General features: G+C 41.6%; 1 protein-coding gene across 4 annotated transcripts in view; it reads left to right on the top strand.

Annotated features, from left to right (window-relative positions):
* Window positions 1-13,888, top strand: part of CAPN3 (calpain 3) — a 30,818-nt gene that overhangs the window by 13,777 nt on the left and 3,153 nt on the right. Inside the window, exons 7-21 of one of the 4 annotated variants that reach the window (XM_086462133.1) lie at window positions 978-1,061; window positions 1,456-1,541; window positions 2,289-2,366; window positions 2,778-2,938; window positions 3,483-3,652; window positions 4,291-4,302; window positions 5,458-5,666; window positions 6,361-6,397; window positions 7,476-7,490; window positions 8,625-8,726; window positions 10,025-10,102; window positions 10,790-10,847; window positions 11,449-11,513; window positions 12,545-12,613; window positions 13,194-13,272. In XM_086462133.1, coding sequence (XP_086318259.1) covers window positions 978-1,061; window positions 1,456-1,541; window positions 2,289-2,366; window positions 2,778-2,938; window positions 3,483-3,652; window positions 4,291-4,302; window positions 5,458-5,666; window positions 6,361-6,397; window positions 7,476-7,490; window positions 8,625-8,726; window positions 10,025-10,102; window positions 10,790-10,847; window positions 11,449-11,513; window positions 12,545-12,613; window positions 13,194-13,272 — 1,303 coding nt within the window. The other 3 variants (XM_086462132.1, XM_086462134.1, XM_086462135.1) reach the window with 3 other exon arrangements.

Genomic DNA, 13,888 nt, shown 5'->3' with positions numbered 1-13,888 from the left:
CCTCAGATACGTCAAGAAGGGATGGCAGACTTACTGGCAGGGCCTTGCAGTCATCTCTTAGTGACAGACGTAATGGAGGAGGGGAAGTTTTGCACATGCCCCATGTGCGCATAGTAGAACCTTCCCTTCCCACTGATCTCGGTGAGCTCTCTACAGGCACATCAGGCTGTGTGCACCTGCTACTTTGCTCGCAATTCTTTATCTCCCAGATAAACAGCATTCTGAGATTTGCAAATTTAAAAAAAAAAAAAATCTGTCAGACACACTAACAGTTGATAACCAAGACAGCAAATGTATTTACACCTGAGCAACACATTGCTGAAGAAAGCTATGCCCTTCCAGAATATCAGTTGGAAAAAATTTGAATCACAAGGATTTTAATGATTATGGGATAAAATGTATATTTCCACAGGAAATTAATTTTTAAAAAATAGTGTAAGTTAATAGGAACAGTGCATTAAATAGGGTGTTTTAATGTCATTGTGATAAGATAGCAGCATGTGTAAAGACGAAAGTATTCTTCTAGATGTTGATCTGCTCTGATGTTTTCAGTTAATATGTAATAAGCTTACTGAGCCGTAAAAGCACATACTATCCCAGAAAAGGCTGAATAGCCCTACTAATAGAAAATCTAATTGTTTTGCTTAAGCACGATATATACCAGTATGTTCCAAAGTGCAAAAAGCAGTAACCTACACAAAGTGAAAAAGTAAATCACAAAACGTCCTTTCCAATTGTTATTATTGACTTTTTCCTTTTTTAGTTCATGCTTCACTCCTTTCTAACCAACAACATTAATTCTGTAGGCACTAAGGCTGGCCATCTTGTCAAACGCAAAGAAGAGAACAAGACAAAAACCACTGTCACCTGAACAGGGTCATCCTCTGTCTACAAAAGCCCTGGGTGGCAATACCTGCCTTAGAGCAGCCAGCTGAGCTTTGCATGATTCTTACAAGTTTTTATCTTGTGTCCAACAGACCATAATGCCAATGCAGTATGAAACCCGGATGTCTTGTGGGCTTGTCAAAGGTCATGCTTACTCTGTCACGGCCGTGGAAGAGGTACGTATAGTCCCTTTCCTCCACCTATGGGGAGCTGTGGTCTACACTGGCCTAGCATCAAGCACATCAGCAAAGCTATGAGGTGGGGGCAAAAAGCAAAATTATGAGCTAAGGGAAAAAAAAAATTAAATAAATAGAAGCCTTGTGGAGAAACAAACCTGTCCAAGTTTGGTCTTTCTGGGGTAAAGGTTATTCCACCGCTTGGGCAAAGGTAGTCACAGACAGCAACCTCCTGGTCTTACAGCTTTCCCAGGCTCACTCCAAGCAGATCAAGCTGAGCAATGGCCCAGGAAAGCACCATCACTGGAGGAGCTCGTATTAGCGATTCAACAGGCAGAAACTTTCCTTTTGAACCTACTCTCAGGCTATTCTTCTTGCGTTCTTTTTCAATTAGACAACATTTAAAGGGGAAAAAATACGTCTGGTAAGGCTGAGAAACCCCTGGGGGCAGGTGGAATGGAATGGACCTTGGAGTGACAAGTGAGTAAAATGGAGCTTCATGTGATTTGAGAAAAAAAAATTGCAGCTTTATTTGCCCTTATGCAGCTTGTTCATGACTCACAGTTAACAATAAGGTATCCAAATTGTCTTTGCTGTCATTTTGACACATGCACTTTGAAGTTGATCATAGTTGAGTACTTAGCTGAAGCTGTAAAAAGAAAAGAGTACCTAAAAAAGATGTTAAGATGGGCGTTAATCGATGGAAATGAAGAAAGAGCCTGGTCTGATGGCACAGTCAAGCTGATTTTACTGTCTAGCAAGTTCAGCAATGTCCATTTATAAAACAAGATGTGACATTAGGAAAATCTTGTAAGTTATGAGAGAACTGGATGAAGCAAGATGTCAGTACATGAGAGTTTGGATAAAGCTTCTCATTAGTTTTTACTAAAAGGAATTTTAGTAGCTACTCCAGCAATGAGACGAGACTCTGCAAACACTTTTTTCTTCAGGCTGAATAAAATGAACACAGTTCAGGAGATTTTTGAGAGCTGCCAAGAGGAATTCTGAAGGGAAGGCGGATAGAAGAGGGCAATTGCTTTTTGATTTGGCATGTGGAGAGGAGGGCAGCATAGAGAACAAATGGTTGCAACGCTCACAAAGGAAAAATTATCTGAATGTATCAAGATGACTCTTGACTTTCCACTCTATGAGGCTTAGTGTAAAGAGTCGAGATTTTTATGAGAATTGTATTGCAAATCATAATCTAACTTGTTTACTCCTTTGAAGGTCAGAGGAATGGAATTTCATTAATGAGGCAGAGAAAATCCGCCTGCAGCACAAGATCATAGAGGATGGGGAGTTCTGGTGAGAATATCAGTCTAAAACCTGTGCTTCTTTAGGAGATCCACAACCATAGCAAAAATGAATCACACTGCACTACTTAAATCTGCTAAAACCATTGCAGTAATCTCTGTCCTCCTTCAGACTCCAAATAAGCCCTGTTCTGTGATCCCCTCATTCTCCCACCAGGTTTATCGAGTGCCACCAGTACAGTCCTAATTATGTTACACTGCCACAAGCTCTCCATCACCCTTCCTATATACCATCCTCTCAGGCCAGTTTTTCCCACTTTCAAGCTGTACCTGTGTTAATTGACCAACCAGCATTAGGAAATGATGGCACTCCCACTGCAAACTTTCCCTAATAGTGGCAGCATCATTGGTCACCCACACCCTGTAAATCCATTTGTGTTCAGTTTCCCCTCAATTCCTCCAGGATATCATTTGAAGATTTCATGAGGCACTTCACAAAACTCGAGATCTGTAACCTCACACCTGATACTCTGGAAGCCAATAAACTCCAGACCTGGACTGTGTCAGTCAACGAAGGGCGCTGGGTGAGAGGCTGCTCAGCTGGAGGTTGCCGCAATTATCCAGGTGAGCAATGGCTCTTGAGAGACATGGCTTCTTTGATGGGGACTGTATTAGATCCCACAGACTGTGTCATACCACAGCCTGATCAGTGCTCAGCCACAGGAAAAGCTTTGCTTCCTCAGTAGATGAGGCACGTGATTTTGTAGCTGAAAATCTTCTGTCACTATGTTTGTGACAGTGCCTTGTAAGCCCAAAAGGCAGGCCTGGCAAAGATAAATTGTTCAAATACTCCACTGTGCCCCAAGTAAGATAAGAGATCAATTTCTCTCTAACAGATTTCACTTGGGAAATTCACCTTCTAATAGTTTTAGGGGCTTTGGAAGTTTGTCAGATGCCAATTCTTCATTCTATATCCTCCTTTGCTGTGCGGTTTTTATTAGAACTGTGTAAAAACCGTAACACATTAAAAATAAAGTGTATTAGCCCAATTTTAACCTTTCCCTCAGGAGCCACAGGCAAGGAACTGAAAAGTTCTCTTTGATCATGAGTATTGTTAGAAAACTGAAGCTTTACATGTTTGCTTTGGGTTGTTGGTGGGATTTCACAGATACGTTTTGGACCAATCCCCAGTATCGCTTGAAGCTCCTGGAGGAAGATGATGATCCTGAGGATGAAGAGGTCATCTGCAGCTTCCTCGTCGCACTGATGCAGAAAAATAGGAGGAAGGAACGCAAGCTGGGAGCCAACCTGTACACCATTGGCTTTGCTATCTACGAGGTACCAGCTCTAGACTTTGTTCTTTGCACCATGGTCGCAAATCCTGACAGTATGCATTTACCAAGAGAATCATTGAATCATTCAGCCCAATGACATGAATTGCAATTTTTACTTTGCAAGGAACTCGAGGGAAACCTGGAAGAGAGGAAGGAAATTCAAGGCTTTATAACCATTCAGACCATAGTAACCTCAGGTTTACCCCATCCATAAGTAACACACTTTTTTAGGCTTTTATAGTGACAATGCTGGATTTTAACATAGTCTTTCCCATATATTCTTCAATCTCCCTTTCATCCTTGCTGAAACATTTGATTGTCAGAAGAGTGTAAAAAAGGAAACAGACATCCAAGACACATATGTAGCGATTAAGCTCTGTCCCTGCTATCGACTTCATGAAGAAGTCACTTTACTCAGTCCCTTGCACAAACTTATTGAGTTCAGATCTTAGTGGATCTCATGTAGATCCCAAGAAATCTAGAAAGGAAGAAAGAAATTGCTTAGAATATTTATCTAACTTGGGGCATTTTAATTACTGACTGTGTCCCCAGAAATCTATGCAAATGCCCTTCTACGTGATCCATAAACAAGCAGACTCACCTAGCAGCTCTGACTGTTTCTTCTCTTTCTTTCTCCCTAAGGTGCCCAAAGAGGTATGAGCAGAACGGAGGCAGATTGACATCTTGGTGTGTACTCACAGCTAATGTTACTGTTGCGCCTGGCTGTAAGTCAGCAGGAGACTATCCAGTCAAGTTTGTTTTCAGGGATGTAACAGAAGTTAAACTGCCAACCTTTCTGCTTTGAGTGTTTATTAGTACCATTTTGCGAGCGATTTTTAGTTCCTTCTCACTGTCGCTCCATTTTCACTTGCACCTTTTCCTCAGTCCTTCTTTTCCATTCTGTACAAGACCTGGCCATGGCTTGCATGGTCGGTCAGTGAGCCTGGGCTGCAGGAAGCAGCATCAGCTAGCACTTTGCCTTTGCACTCCATGCAGAACCACCCTAAAGCACTTCCGTTTCCTCCTGCAAATACTGGCAATGGCCTATATACTGCAGCCACCGAGTCTTCCCTACAGTCTTAGAATTTGTTTGGAAGATCAATGGTATTTTCAGCCATTGAAGAAAACGTATTAAAAGTACACAGATTAAGGTTTTCTGAGCGTACTGGTAGCTGAATCATTGGCATCAAAAGTTTTGCAACCAAGCTCACCTGAAGGCTATGTTACCTGGAAAACATGAAGATGACAGACTGAACGTTGTCTTTGCTGACTATTTTACAGGTGGTTATTTCTGCAATTGTTCTTAGCTCACAAGTCTTGACTTAATGTTCATATTTGAACCAATGCAATGTTTGATTATCGTGTTCCTTAGCAGATACAGAACTCACGTTTTGTCCAGTCAAGGACACGTTTCCACTGAAAGCACCTTCACCTTACCACACTGCATGTAGGAGTGTGCATATGTCATTCCTTGCCATGCCACCCTGCAAAGAAGACAGCTGAACTTTGTTTACACAGATCCTAGCATCCAATAAAACAGTCAGATAAAAGTGCCTACACAGAAGTCAGCCAACGCTCTGCAGGTGGGCCCTGGAGCACCCCTCAGAAGCCACCTAGACCCAGCCAGTAGCAACTTAAAGGTTACAGACTCCATACCTGTTACCAGCTAGCATCCCTCATCAGCTCCCTGCTTGCTAAGCTGCTGCTTTATTTGTGTTTTCTGTCCCAAGCGTGTACTGCCTGCATGACAAGCCACCTGGGCAATGGGTAAGACTTCCTTGAAGACAAATTGACTTGTTTGTTCTGCAGATGCATGGTACTAAGCACCACTTGCAAAAGGATTTTTTCCTCTACAATGCCTCCAAAGCTAGAAGCAAGACCTATATAAACATGCGAGAAGTCTCTGAGCGCTTCCGGTTACCTCCCAGCGAGTACGTCATCATCCCATCAACATATGAACCCCATCAGGAGGGAGAATTCATCCTGAGGGTCTTCTCAGAGAAAAGAAGTCTTTCAGAGTAAGTTGCAGATCTGTTTACCTGGCCATAAAGGTGGAGGTGAGCTTGCTAGTCTGCTATACAGTCATGTTTCCAGTTTGCCACACCCTGCTTTTAATTTTCTTAACCTCATTAGAAACTCCAAGCTGCAAACTCACTCCTCTGAGCTTCCCTATAGTCTAAAAAGAGCCTGCTTTGAATGGTCTTTGGAGAAGCTTACTACTTGCAGGATATCCTTTGTAAACATACCATTAGCCATTTTTAATAATGAAAATGGATCTGTTTGGTTTTATTGCTATAAGCCACTGGCTGAAGTTCTGGCCAGATAAATCATTGAACCAGATCTAATTTCAGTCACGAACAAAAACACAGAAGTAGATAGTTATTGCCCTTCCATCCTCTCTTCAACTAGTTTCCCAGAGCTCAGCAAATTGCAGCCAGTGTCACTCTACTTCGGCCAAACAGCTTCTATTTTACTCCCAGCTGTCAAATTTCAGTGTTATCAAGGCTCTTTAGAGGAGTAAACCGGGCAGCAGCCCTCCTGGAAGTGGTACTTGGGATGCTGAGCTCGAACTGGGAAAAAGCTATGTTTAGAGCCTGTAGCTGTAATGCTTGGAAGCCAGCTCACACCACTGGCTGTTTGGAAAGTTCAAGCTTACAAGCAATGCTGAGAACAGTCACTTTCCTGATTTATTTACTTTCTGTTTTCTTCTAGGGAGGCTGAAAACATGATTGAGGCAGATCGTCCATCAGTAAGTACTGTCCTGGGCCTCTTTTGTACATGAATAGGGGGAGGCAGAGAAGGAGCATCACATCTATGGAAACCTGCAGCAGGAAATGATTTCCTGCCACATGACAGCTCCTTTAGTAGAAATTCCCACTTTTTTTTCCTCATCAAGATACTTCTGTTAACACTTGCTTAGTGTTAGCAAGAACTACTAAGTTCATAAACTACTTTCTGATTTGGTCAGACCAAAATCTTTTGCCAGATTTGAAATCTGTTGCTGGCATAAAGAAGCTGGATGCTAAGCATCGCCTTTGCCTCTGTCAATGGAGATTATTCATTTACCAGGGGAGGCCTAGCTTTGTGCTCCAAGGTATTTTGTTTGTGAAATGGGTATCTCATCTAAGAAAGAAAAAAAATACCTTATTTTGAAGTACATGCTTTCTGGAAAGAGATCTTAATGATACTCTCATTCAAACTAGCATCCGTGACAAGCTCTAACTCTTCACCCCGAGTTTTTATGCATTTTTGTGGAATATACTAGGGATAACAATACAATTAGCCTTGAAAAAAATTCGGAGGAAATGCTCTTGCACAGAACTGAGCTCCATCAAACCTTGCTCAGAAGCATTCCCCTTTCATTTGCTGACCTGATAAGAAAATATCTGTCCAGATCTGATGGAATTTAATTGCCACTTCAGATGACATTGATCTGTGGGCACAGAAGTCCAATCTCCACTGCACTAATGGGTTGGGGAAAAGAAAAGGAATAGTCAGAGCTAAAGGTGCAAAAGAGACTTTATTCAAGCAGACAATGCCCCAGATGAGATGGGACACTGTTTTGCTATGGTTTCTGCAATTTCTGTCCTTCAGTATGCAATTTCTTGGTGGGTGCATTTTCCTTCATTTTTGGAGATTTGAAAACCATATGAATATAGGAAATGGGAAAGAATGTATGACTATAGGAATGGGAAAAATAAATGTGAGAGGGGGCAAGAGAAAAAAAAACACCTTTACCATCAGCTCTACATATTCTGGGTAAAATCTATAAATCTGTTTAAAACCACTTTTTTTTTATTATTATTTTGTCTCGTTTTGTACAGAAGAAGAAAAAGGGCAAGGTGGGTACTCGTGGAATGTGCCAAGTGCCAGCAAGGCAAAGAGCACGTGCAATGCATGCAGCAGGAGCAGGGTTCCTCAGTATCACGATCTCCCTGCATCTGGAAACTGCTCTAGTTAATGAAGACACTGGATAAGAGGCCATTTGCAGGCACCAAAGCTTTTGTTTTCCTACAGTAAATTCTAATGAAATAGCATTAGTATCAGATACCCCTCTCACTCAAGGGGGTGGCAAAAGGGTAACACAAGCTTTTCAGCTTTATAAGCTTGTTCCTCTGGGTTGCTCAAACTGCCCTTCCTTCCAGCCCCTCCGCAGGCACCCTGACACCACTTGCTAGTGAAAAGCACCCCTTCTGCAGACACTTGCCCTCACATTTGCTTTCTAATGCCTAATGCAGCTACTCCTCTTTCCTGAAGTTTCTGCTCACTAAAGCCCAGGATTCTCCTTTTGATTCTACACAACACATTTAGGACCTTGAAAATGTAGTCAGACATTTTAATCTCAAGACACGCTGATTGTAATTAATACTCCAGTAATAATACTCACATCTTGTAGCAGCTTTCCTTGTTTTAAATGGCCTAAACCAGAACAATTGCAAGTGGCTGCTTACAGCTGAATGCTTCAAGAATTAATACAGAGAAAGAACATGCACTTTGCATACCTAACAGGGTCCTACACAAATACTCCTCTTCTGTGTAGGATTCAGATTCTGTTTGTTTTCAGTGCTACTGTCCTTCACAGAGAGGGGCAAGTTCATCAGTTTAACTGAGAATCGAGACTCTGGGAGACTCATTTTTATTAATTAAAAAAAAAAAAAAGAAAAAAGAAAAAGAAAAAGAAATGTTTAAACAGTTACTGGCTTTCTGAAAAATAAAGCCAAAAGCCTGAGATTGCAGTATTTTGCCAAAAGACTTTTGCAGCTTTTTTAGCATGAGAAGAGCAGTAACTTCAGAACTTCCTCCACCTTTCTTTTTTTTTTCCCTTTCTTTTTGTTCATTCCCAGCGCTGGCTTCTCTGGTCATGGTCTTGCTGCATGCGCTTTACCACAGAATGGTTGTCACCAAATATTTTCTCTTCCACTATTTCTTGTGTAATTTCCATTTCTCTTTTGCCCTCTTCCTTCTTCTTCTTCTAGCCTATCATCTTTGTTTCTGACAGAGCGAACAGCAACAAGGAGCTGACAGCAGATGAAGATGCTGGCAAAGATGGTGAAAAAACCCACACAGATCAGAAAAAGGTTTCTGCAGCAAGTGGCAAAAGGGGAAATAGGACTTGGTCTGCTAGCATGAAAGAGTGGCTGGGGAGAGCACAGGAATGGGACAAAGAAGGGTCCCAAGATCGCAGCGTAACTTGCATCTGGTTTACGTGGATCTAATGAGCATGAGCAAAAGGGATGACCCCTTCAGTTATTGAACACCTGTGCTGGAGGATTTAGGTGCTTGAAAACATCTCCTGGTTGCTCTCTCATACCAAGATCCTGGCTGTGAGAGATCCCTTCCCCCCAAGCAGCACAATCCCCTCCTGCTGAGCCCCCTGAAGCAGTACCTGCTTTACACAGGGCACACCCGTAAATTGCACCTGAGGGGCTTCAGGAGCTCCTGGCAATGATCACAGCCTCTCCCCATTACAAACTGCACATCCCTATACTGGTCCCTGATGGCTAGAGGAGAAAAGGATGAGTAAAACCCTGGAGCTCCTGCATCCTCCTCTTTTCTCTCACTATCAGAGAGGAGGAAAACAGGGTAGCAGATTTGGAGTTTCTACCTGCAGGTGGGTGAGGGATGTGAGATGCAATAGCCAGATCCTGCACCCAGGCTCGTGGCATCTGGAGGCATGGCTTGAGCATCTGCTTACAGGGAGCATGCTGGTCTGCTGCATGACTGCCATGCAGGTGGTGAAGTAAGAACCAACCTTAACTTTCCCCTGCATTTAGACAAACAAAATCAAAAACTAAGCAAGAAAGCCACTTCGCTTTGTTACATATAATTCTTGTAATTTAATATTGAGGAGAGTGGGTGTAAAATAGAGTTTCCTTTTTCAGTATCAGCCACAGAGTTCAGGGTTGCTCTTTGCAAGCATCTGAGAAAGCTTTGCTTTCACCATTTTCTTCTGTTGCATGTCTACTTGTCTCCAGCAAGGGCACCCCCACACTACAAAGAGCTCTCAAGCCTGAGTCCTTCTGGTCAATTCATAGCCTAGAGAGTGGCTATGGAGCAGATATAGCTCTTCTGTTCCAAACTTCTTTGGGATGTTTTGAAAAATAAAATAAGATAAACTCTGTCAGTGAAAGTAATCATTTAGGCTCCTTCCAAGAGAAAAGAGAGCAGTGGGATGAAGTTAAATACTCAGCAGTTTTTCCAAGGAACACATTTAACCAAAAAAAAAAAAGGGAAGGACCAGGAGGAAGACCCATTCCTCTAAAGACCTCCAGATTCACTAAGAGGCTCCCTTGCCTGAGGGTGAGAGAGCCATCCAGGCCCTTTGCCTTCCCTGCTGGGCTAAGGACGCATCTCTTCTCTGCTTCTCTCTTTTCAGCGTCCTTCAGCAAAAGCTCGTGAGAAGAGTGAAGAGGAAACACAGTTCAGGAACATTTTCCGACAGATTGCAGGGGATGTGAGTATGCAACCGCTCCCTGTCTCTGCCATCAAAGCAGCCTAGTCACAACAGCACCTAAATAAACCACTTCACGGATTCAAAACACTGAATTTTAAAATTCCCTTTGAATTTCCTGCCATCAAATTTCCTTTGAGATATGAAGCTAAGCAAAATCAAATAAAAATCCAATTAATACACAGCTATCCTCATATGTACATATAAGCTATCCCCATTGTGTAGACAGGAGCCTTATTTAAATTCAGATTTTACTTTATCAATACTACAAGATGCTATTTTGCATAGCATATATAAACATGTGAGAAATGCAATGCCCTCCAGTATAAGTTTAACGAGGGAAGTTAAAAATAAATCAAAGAACTGCATAAATCAAGAGGCTGCAAATGGGTTACAGGGATTTTCGCATTTTGCTTTTTGGCTTATACAGTGGCTCAAACTTACTGGTCATTCTTCTAGTTGCAGTTTACTAAGCATTACATGGTAACTTTAGACCTATCTTGTACTGCAGCCTCAAGAAAGATCTGGACTAATGTTTATATGAAATAGAAGGCTCTCTAGTTTGAGGCATGTATATGCCATAACGAAAAGTGACCAAAGACTTCATACTTTCAGCATACCCATCCATAAAATGATCTGCTTTATAAGGGAGGTTGTAATTAATGATATTCACATCACATTTCCCACCAGGACATGGAGATCAATGCTGAAGAACTCAGGAATGTTCTCAATAACGTCGTAAAAAAACGTGAGTTTGAGTGTGTTTTTCAGTAACCCTGGACAAAGCAAGCTGTGATGTAACACAACCCTCCACCCCCAAGTTGCATGCTAAAAATTATTTATGGTTTCAAACTCACAAATTTCCTAGTTACACTTCCATGGATTTTGCATCCCAGACTTCAGCAAGCTGAAATTTTCATAGAGATGCTCTCTATGAGTGATCAAGTACTGGTAACGCCAAACTGAGCAAATGTTCATTGGAAGCACCACGCAGGATAATACAGCATTTCTAACAGTCTGCAAATGCCCTTAAAAAAAAAAAAAAATCTAACAGAGAGACAGACCTTTCTCCTGTTTAGCAAACTTAGCCTACAGACTCTGGGCTTGCTTAGTTATCTGAAAGTTAGCTTAGAGTTTTCCAGATGTTTTTATTGTATATAACAGGTCAAGAAAAATGACCTCTAATTCACAGGCAATTACATTCACAGCAATAACATTACTTAGAGTCTTTTCAGATTTCTCTCCTTTCTTACTGGGTGAAGGAAGTTAGTTTGGCTTCTACTTTGAGTAGAGTTATACCTAAGAGGAATATTGCATGATCTGTTTTCACCTGGGACCATTTATTTCAGATAAGGACCTAAAGACAGAAGGATTCGAACTGGAATCCTGCCGCAGCATGATTGCTTTAATGGATGTATCCTTTTCTGGTGAAAGAGGAGTGCTAGATACCAACTGGTCCACTTGGGTTGTATTTCCCACCACTACACACACCCAACTTAGTAAGCCAGGGAAGCAGGACAGTTTGTAGTCAGGTAATGCAGTTTTCCTGGTTTGGCACATCTTAACTCCAGTCACCTCAACATTAGGATAGTTGGCAGATGAAAATATCCCAAACCAGAAAACTATACAATAAGTCTGTCAGTGTGATACCCTTCCTTGTGTATCAGCAACTGGCCAGCTCATATACTGAAGCATGATTTTAAAAAAATCTTTTTTTAACCAACCCAACATACCTACAGTTCTTGCCAACAAACTTACTATATTTCTCTCTTATCTTTAAGTTTATAATGTATTATACATTTCACTGTATGCTTAGCGTGCAACGTGAGAGAAATTGTCTCAGAGCAAGTATAGTAAAACACGCTACAAGATTCCATATGGGGTTACTTCTGGTACCACATCACACAGTTTTCCTGTTTGACATAACTCATGATTTTGAGAGAGCATAATCACGTTCAAACATAACAGAGCAAAACTGTAACTACAATCCAGAGCCATAGTGGTTTGAGCCTAAATACATTTTTGTAAATGGCTTTAGTCAACATTTTGTTTGGTTCGCAATTCACTTTAAGAAAGGCAGAAGGAGCTTCATGCTAGGATAAAGCTCAGTTGTCTTAGAAATGTTGGGCAAGCCTCACATTTCGCGGCATTTGGAAAGAGCCCACTAAAACATCCTGCTCATGTACTTTATAATAGCTCCAGAGGCAAGCCTCTCTCCTATACCATGTTTGCTTCTACACAAAGTACAAACAGTACTTCACACTCCTGAGACAAAATAATATGCACGATAACCAAAACACAAATATTTTACTGCACAGCTCAGCCAGCTCTTAATGCTGAGGAGACCCTGAACTCAGTTTCACATTCATCCCTTCACCAGTAGCTGCAGACTTAATTTCCTCTTAAAAATATTGTGATTTTTTTACCTGAATGTTTGCATCACAGACAGATGGCTCAGGGAAGATAAACTTTGATGAGTTTCGACATCTCTGGGACAAGATTAAAAGCTGGCAGGTATTGCTGGTATCCACCACGCTGTCTTCACAGCTTCTACAGTGCAAAAGTTTGTGTAGGAAAACCAGAACTCTCTACACAGACTACAGCAAAAAGAAAAGTTAAAAAAATTGCAGATTAGCTTCTAAAAAGAAAAGTAACATCTCTCCTCATCCTACTCAATGCCTAAGGAATTAGCCTGAATCTCTGAAGCTCCAGCACTCACATAAGGACTTCCCCCACAACAGCAGCATGGAGGCATACAAATTGAAGGAGGAAAAGGAGGATAGGAACTAGAATCAGGCTCACAAATAGCTTAATTATGACAGTCAAGAGAGAGGATTAACACCATAAACTCAAGGCAAACAAGGAGAGTCTCTAGGGGAGAGCTTTTTCTTCTCATTGCATAGATCTAAATTATTTTACTTTGTGACTGAGAGGAGCTCTCTGCTAACAACCCAGACTGCCCTGCAGCAGCAATGTAAGGCAAATGGCAAAGCCTCCAAGTGTCTGAGGTGGCCATCCCATATCCAGTCAGCAGGTATGTTCAACAGAAGTACAAGTTTTTATTTCTGTTGTGTATTTATTTTTTTTTTTCCAGAAAATTTTCAAGCGTTATGACACGGATCATTCAGGAACTATCAACAGCTACGAAATGCGCAATGCAGTCAATGATGCAGGTACTTCCCCCAGTGCCCAACAGCTGAAGAAACCTTATTTGTTTAATGTATCACAGGGTGAGATCAGGAACACAGTGTCGCCTTTTAAAGACAGACCCTAGAGAAATTTAAAAATTGGGGTTTTCCCCCAACAGAATGTCTCAAATATCCAAACGGCGAGTCTCGTATATCTTGCCAATGAAACAGATCTCTTCAGGTCTTTAAGCTTTCCAATGGATGATTCTCTGCTGTCTTAAGGATCTCCTATTCAGGGTCCTGCTGTTCAGGGGGACCAGGGAGTGCCGAAGACATTTGCTCTCATTTAAGCTGTGGATTCTTTATGTTTGTGCAAGTAACGAATAAACAACAATGGAAAACCTTCAACCCAAGCATGCAGACACTGAAACCAAGGCGGAGCAGGTCAATGTCCAAGTTTGCATCAGAGGCAATTGGATAGATGTTTCTTGAGTCCTGCTCATGTTTCTTAGTCACTATGCCACCACGGGCTCAGTCTCATCTTCCACCTGCTCAGTGAGAAGAAAGTATTTTTGCAAAACTTGCAGTTAATGAAATTCGTCCTGCAAATAGAGGCTTTTGACTTTCCTTGCTTCTTGTCTCAAACACACTGGTATGCTTC

The sequence above is a fragment of the Leptosomus discolor genome, chromosome 3 (genome assembly GCF_034619465.1).
Source record: "Leptosomus discolor isolate bLepDis1 chromosome 3, bLepDis1.hap2, whole genome shotgun sequence".
In the NCBI taxonomy this organism is placed as follows: Eukaryota; Metazoa; Chordata; class Aves; order Leptosomiformes; family Leptosomidae; genus Leptosomus; species Leptosomus discolor.
This window is presented reverse-complemented; position numbering and strand designations above follow the sequence as displayed.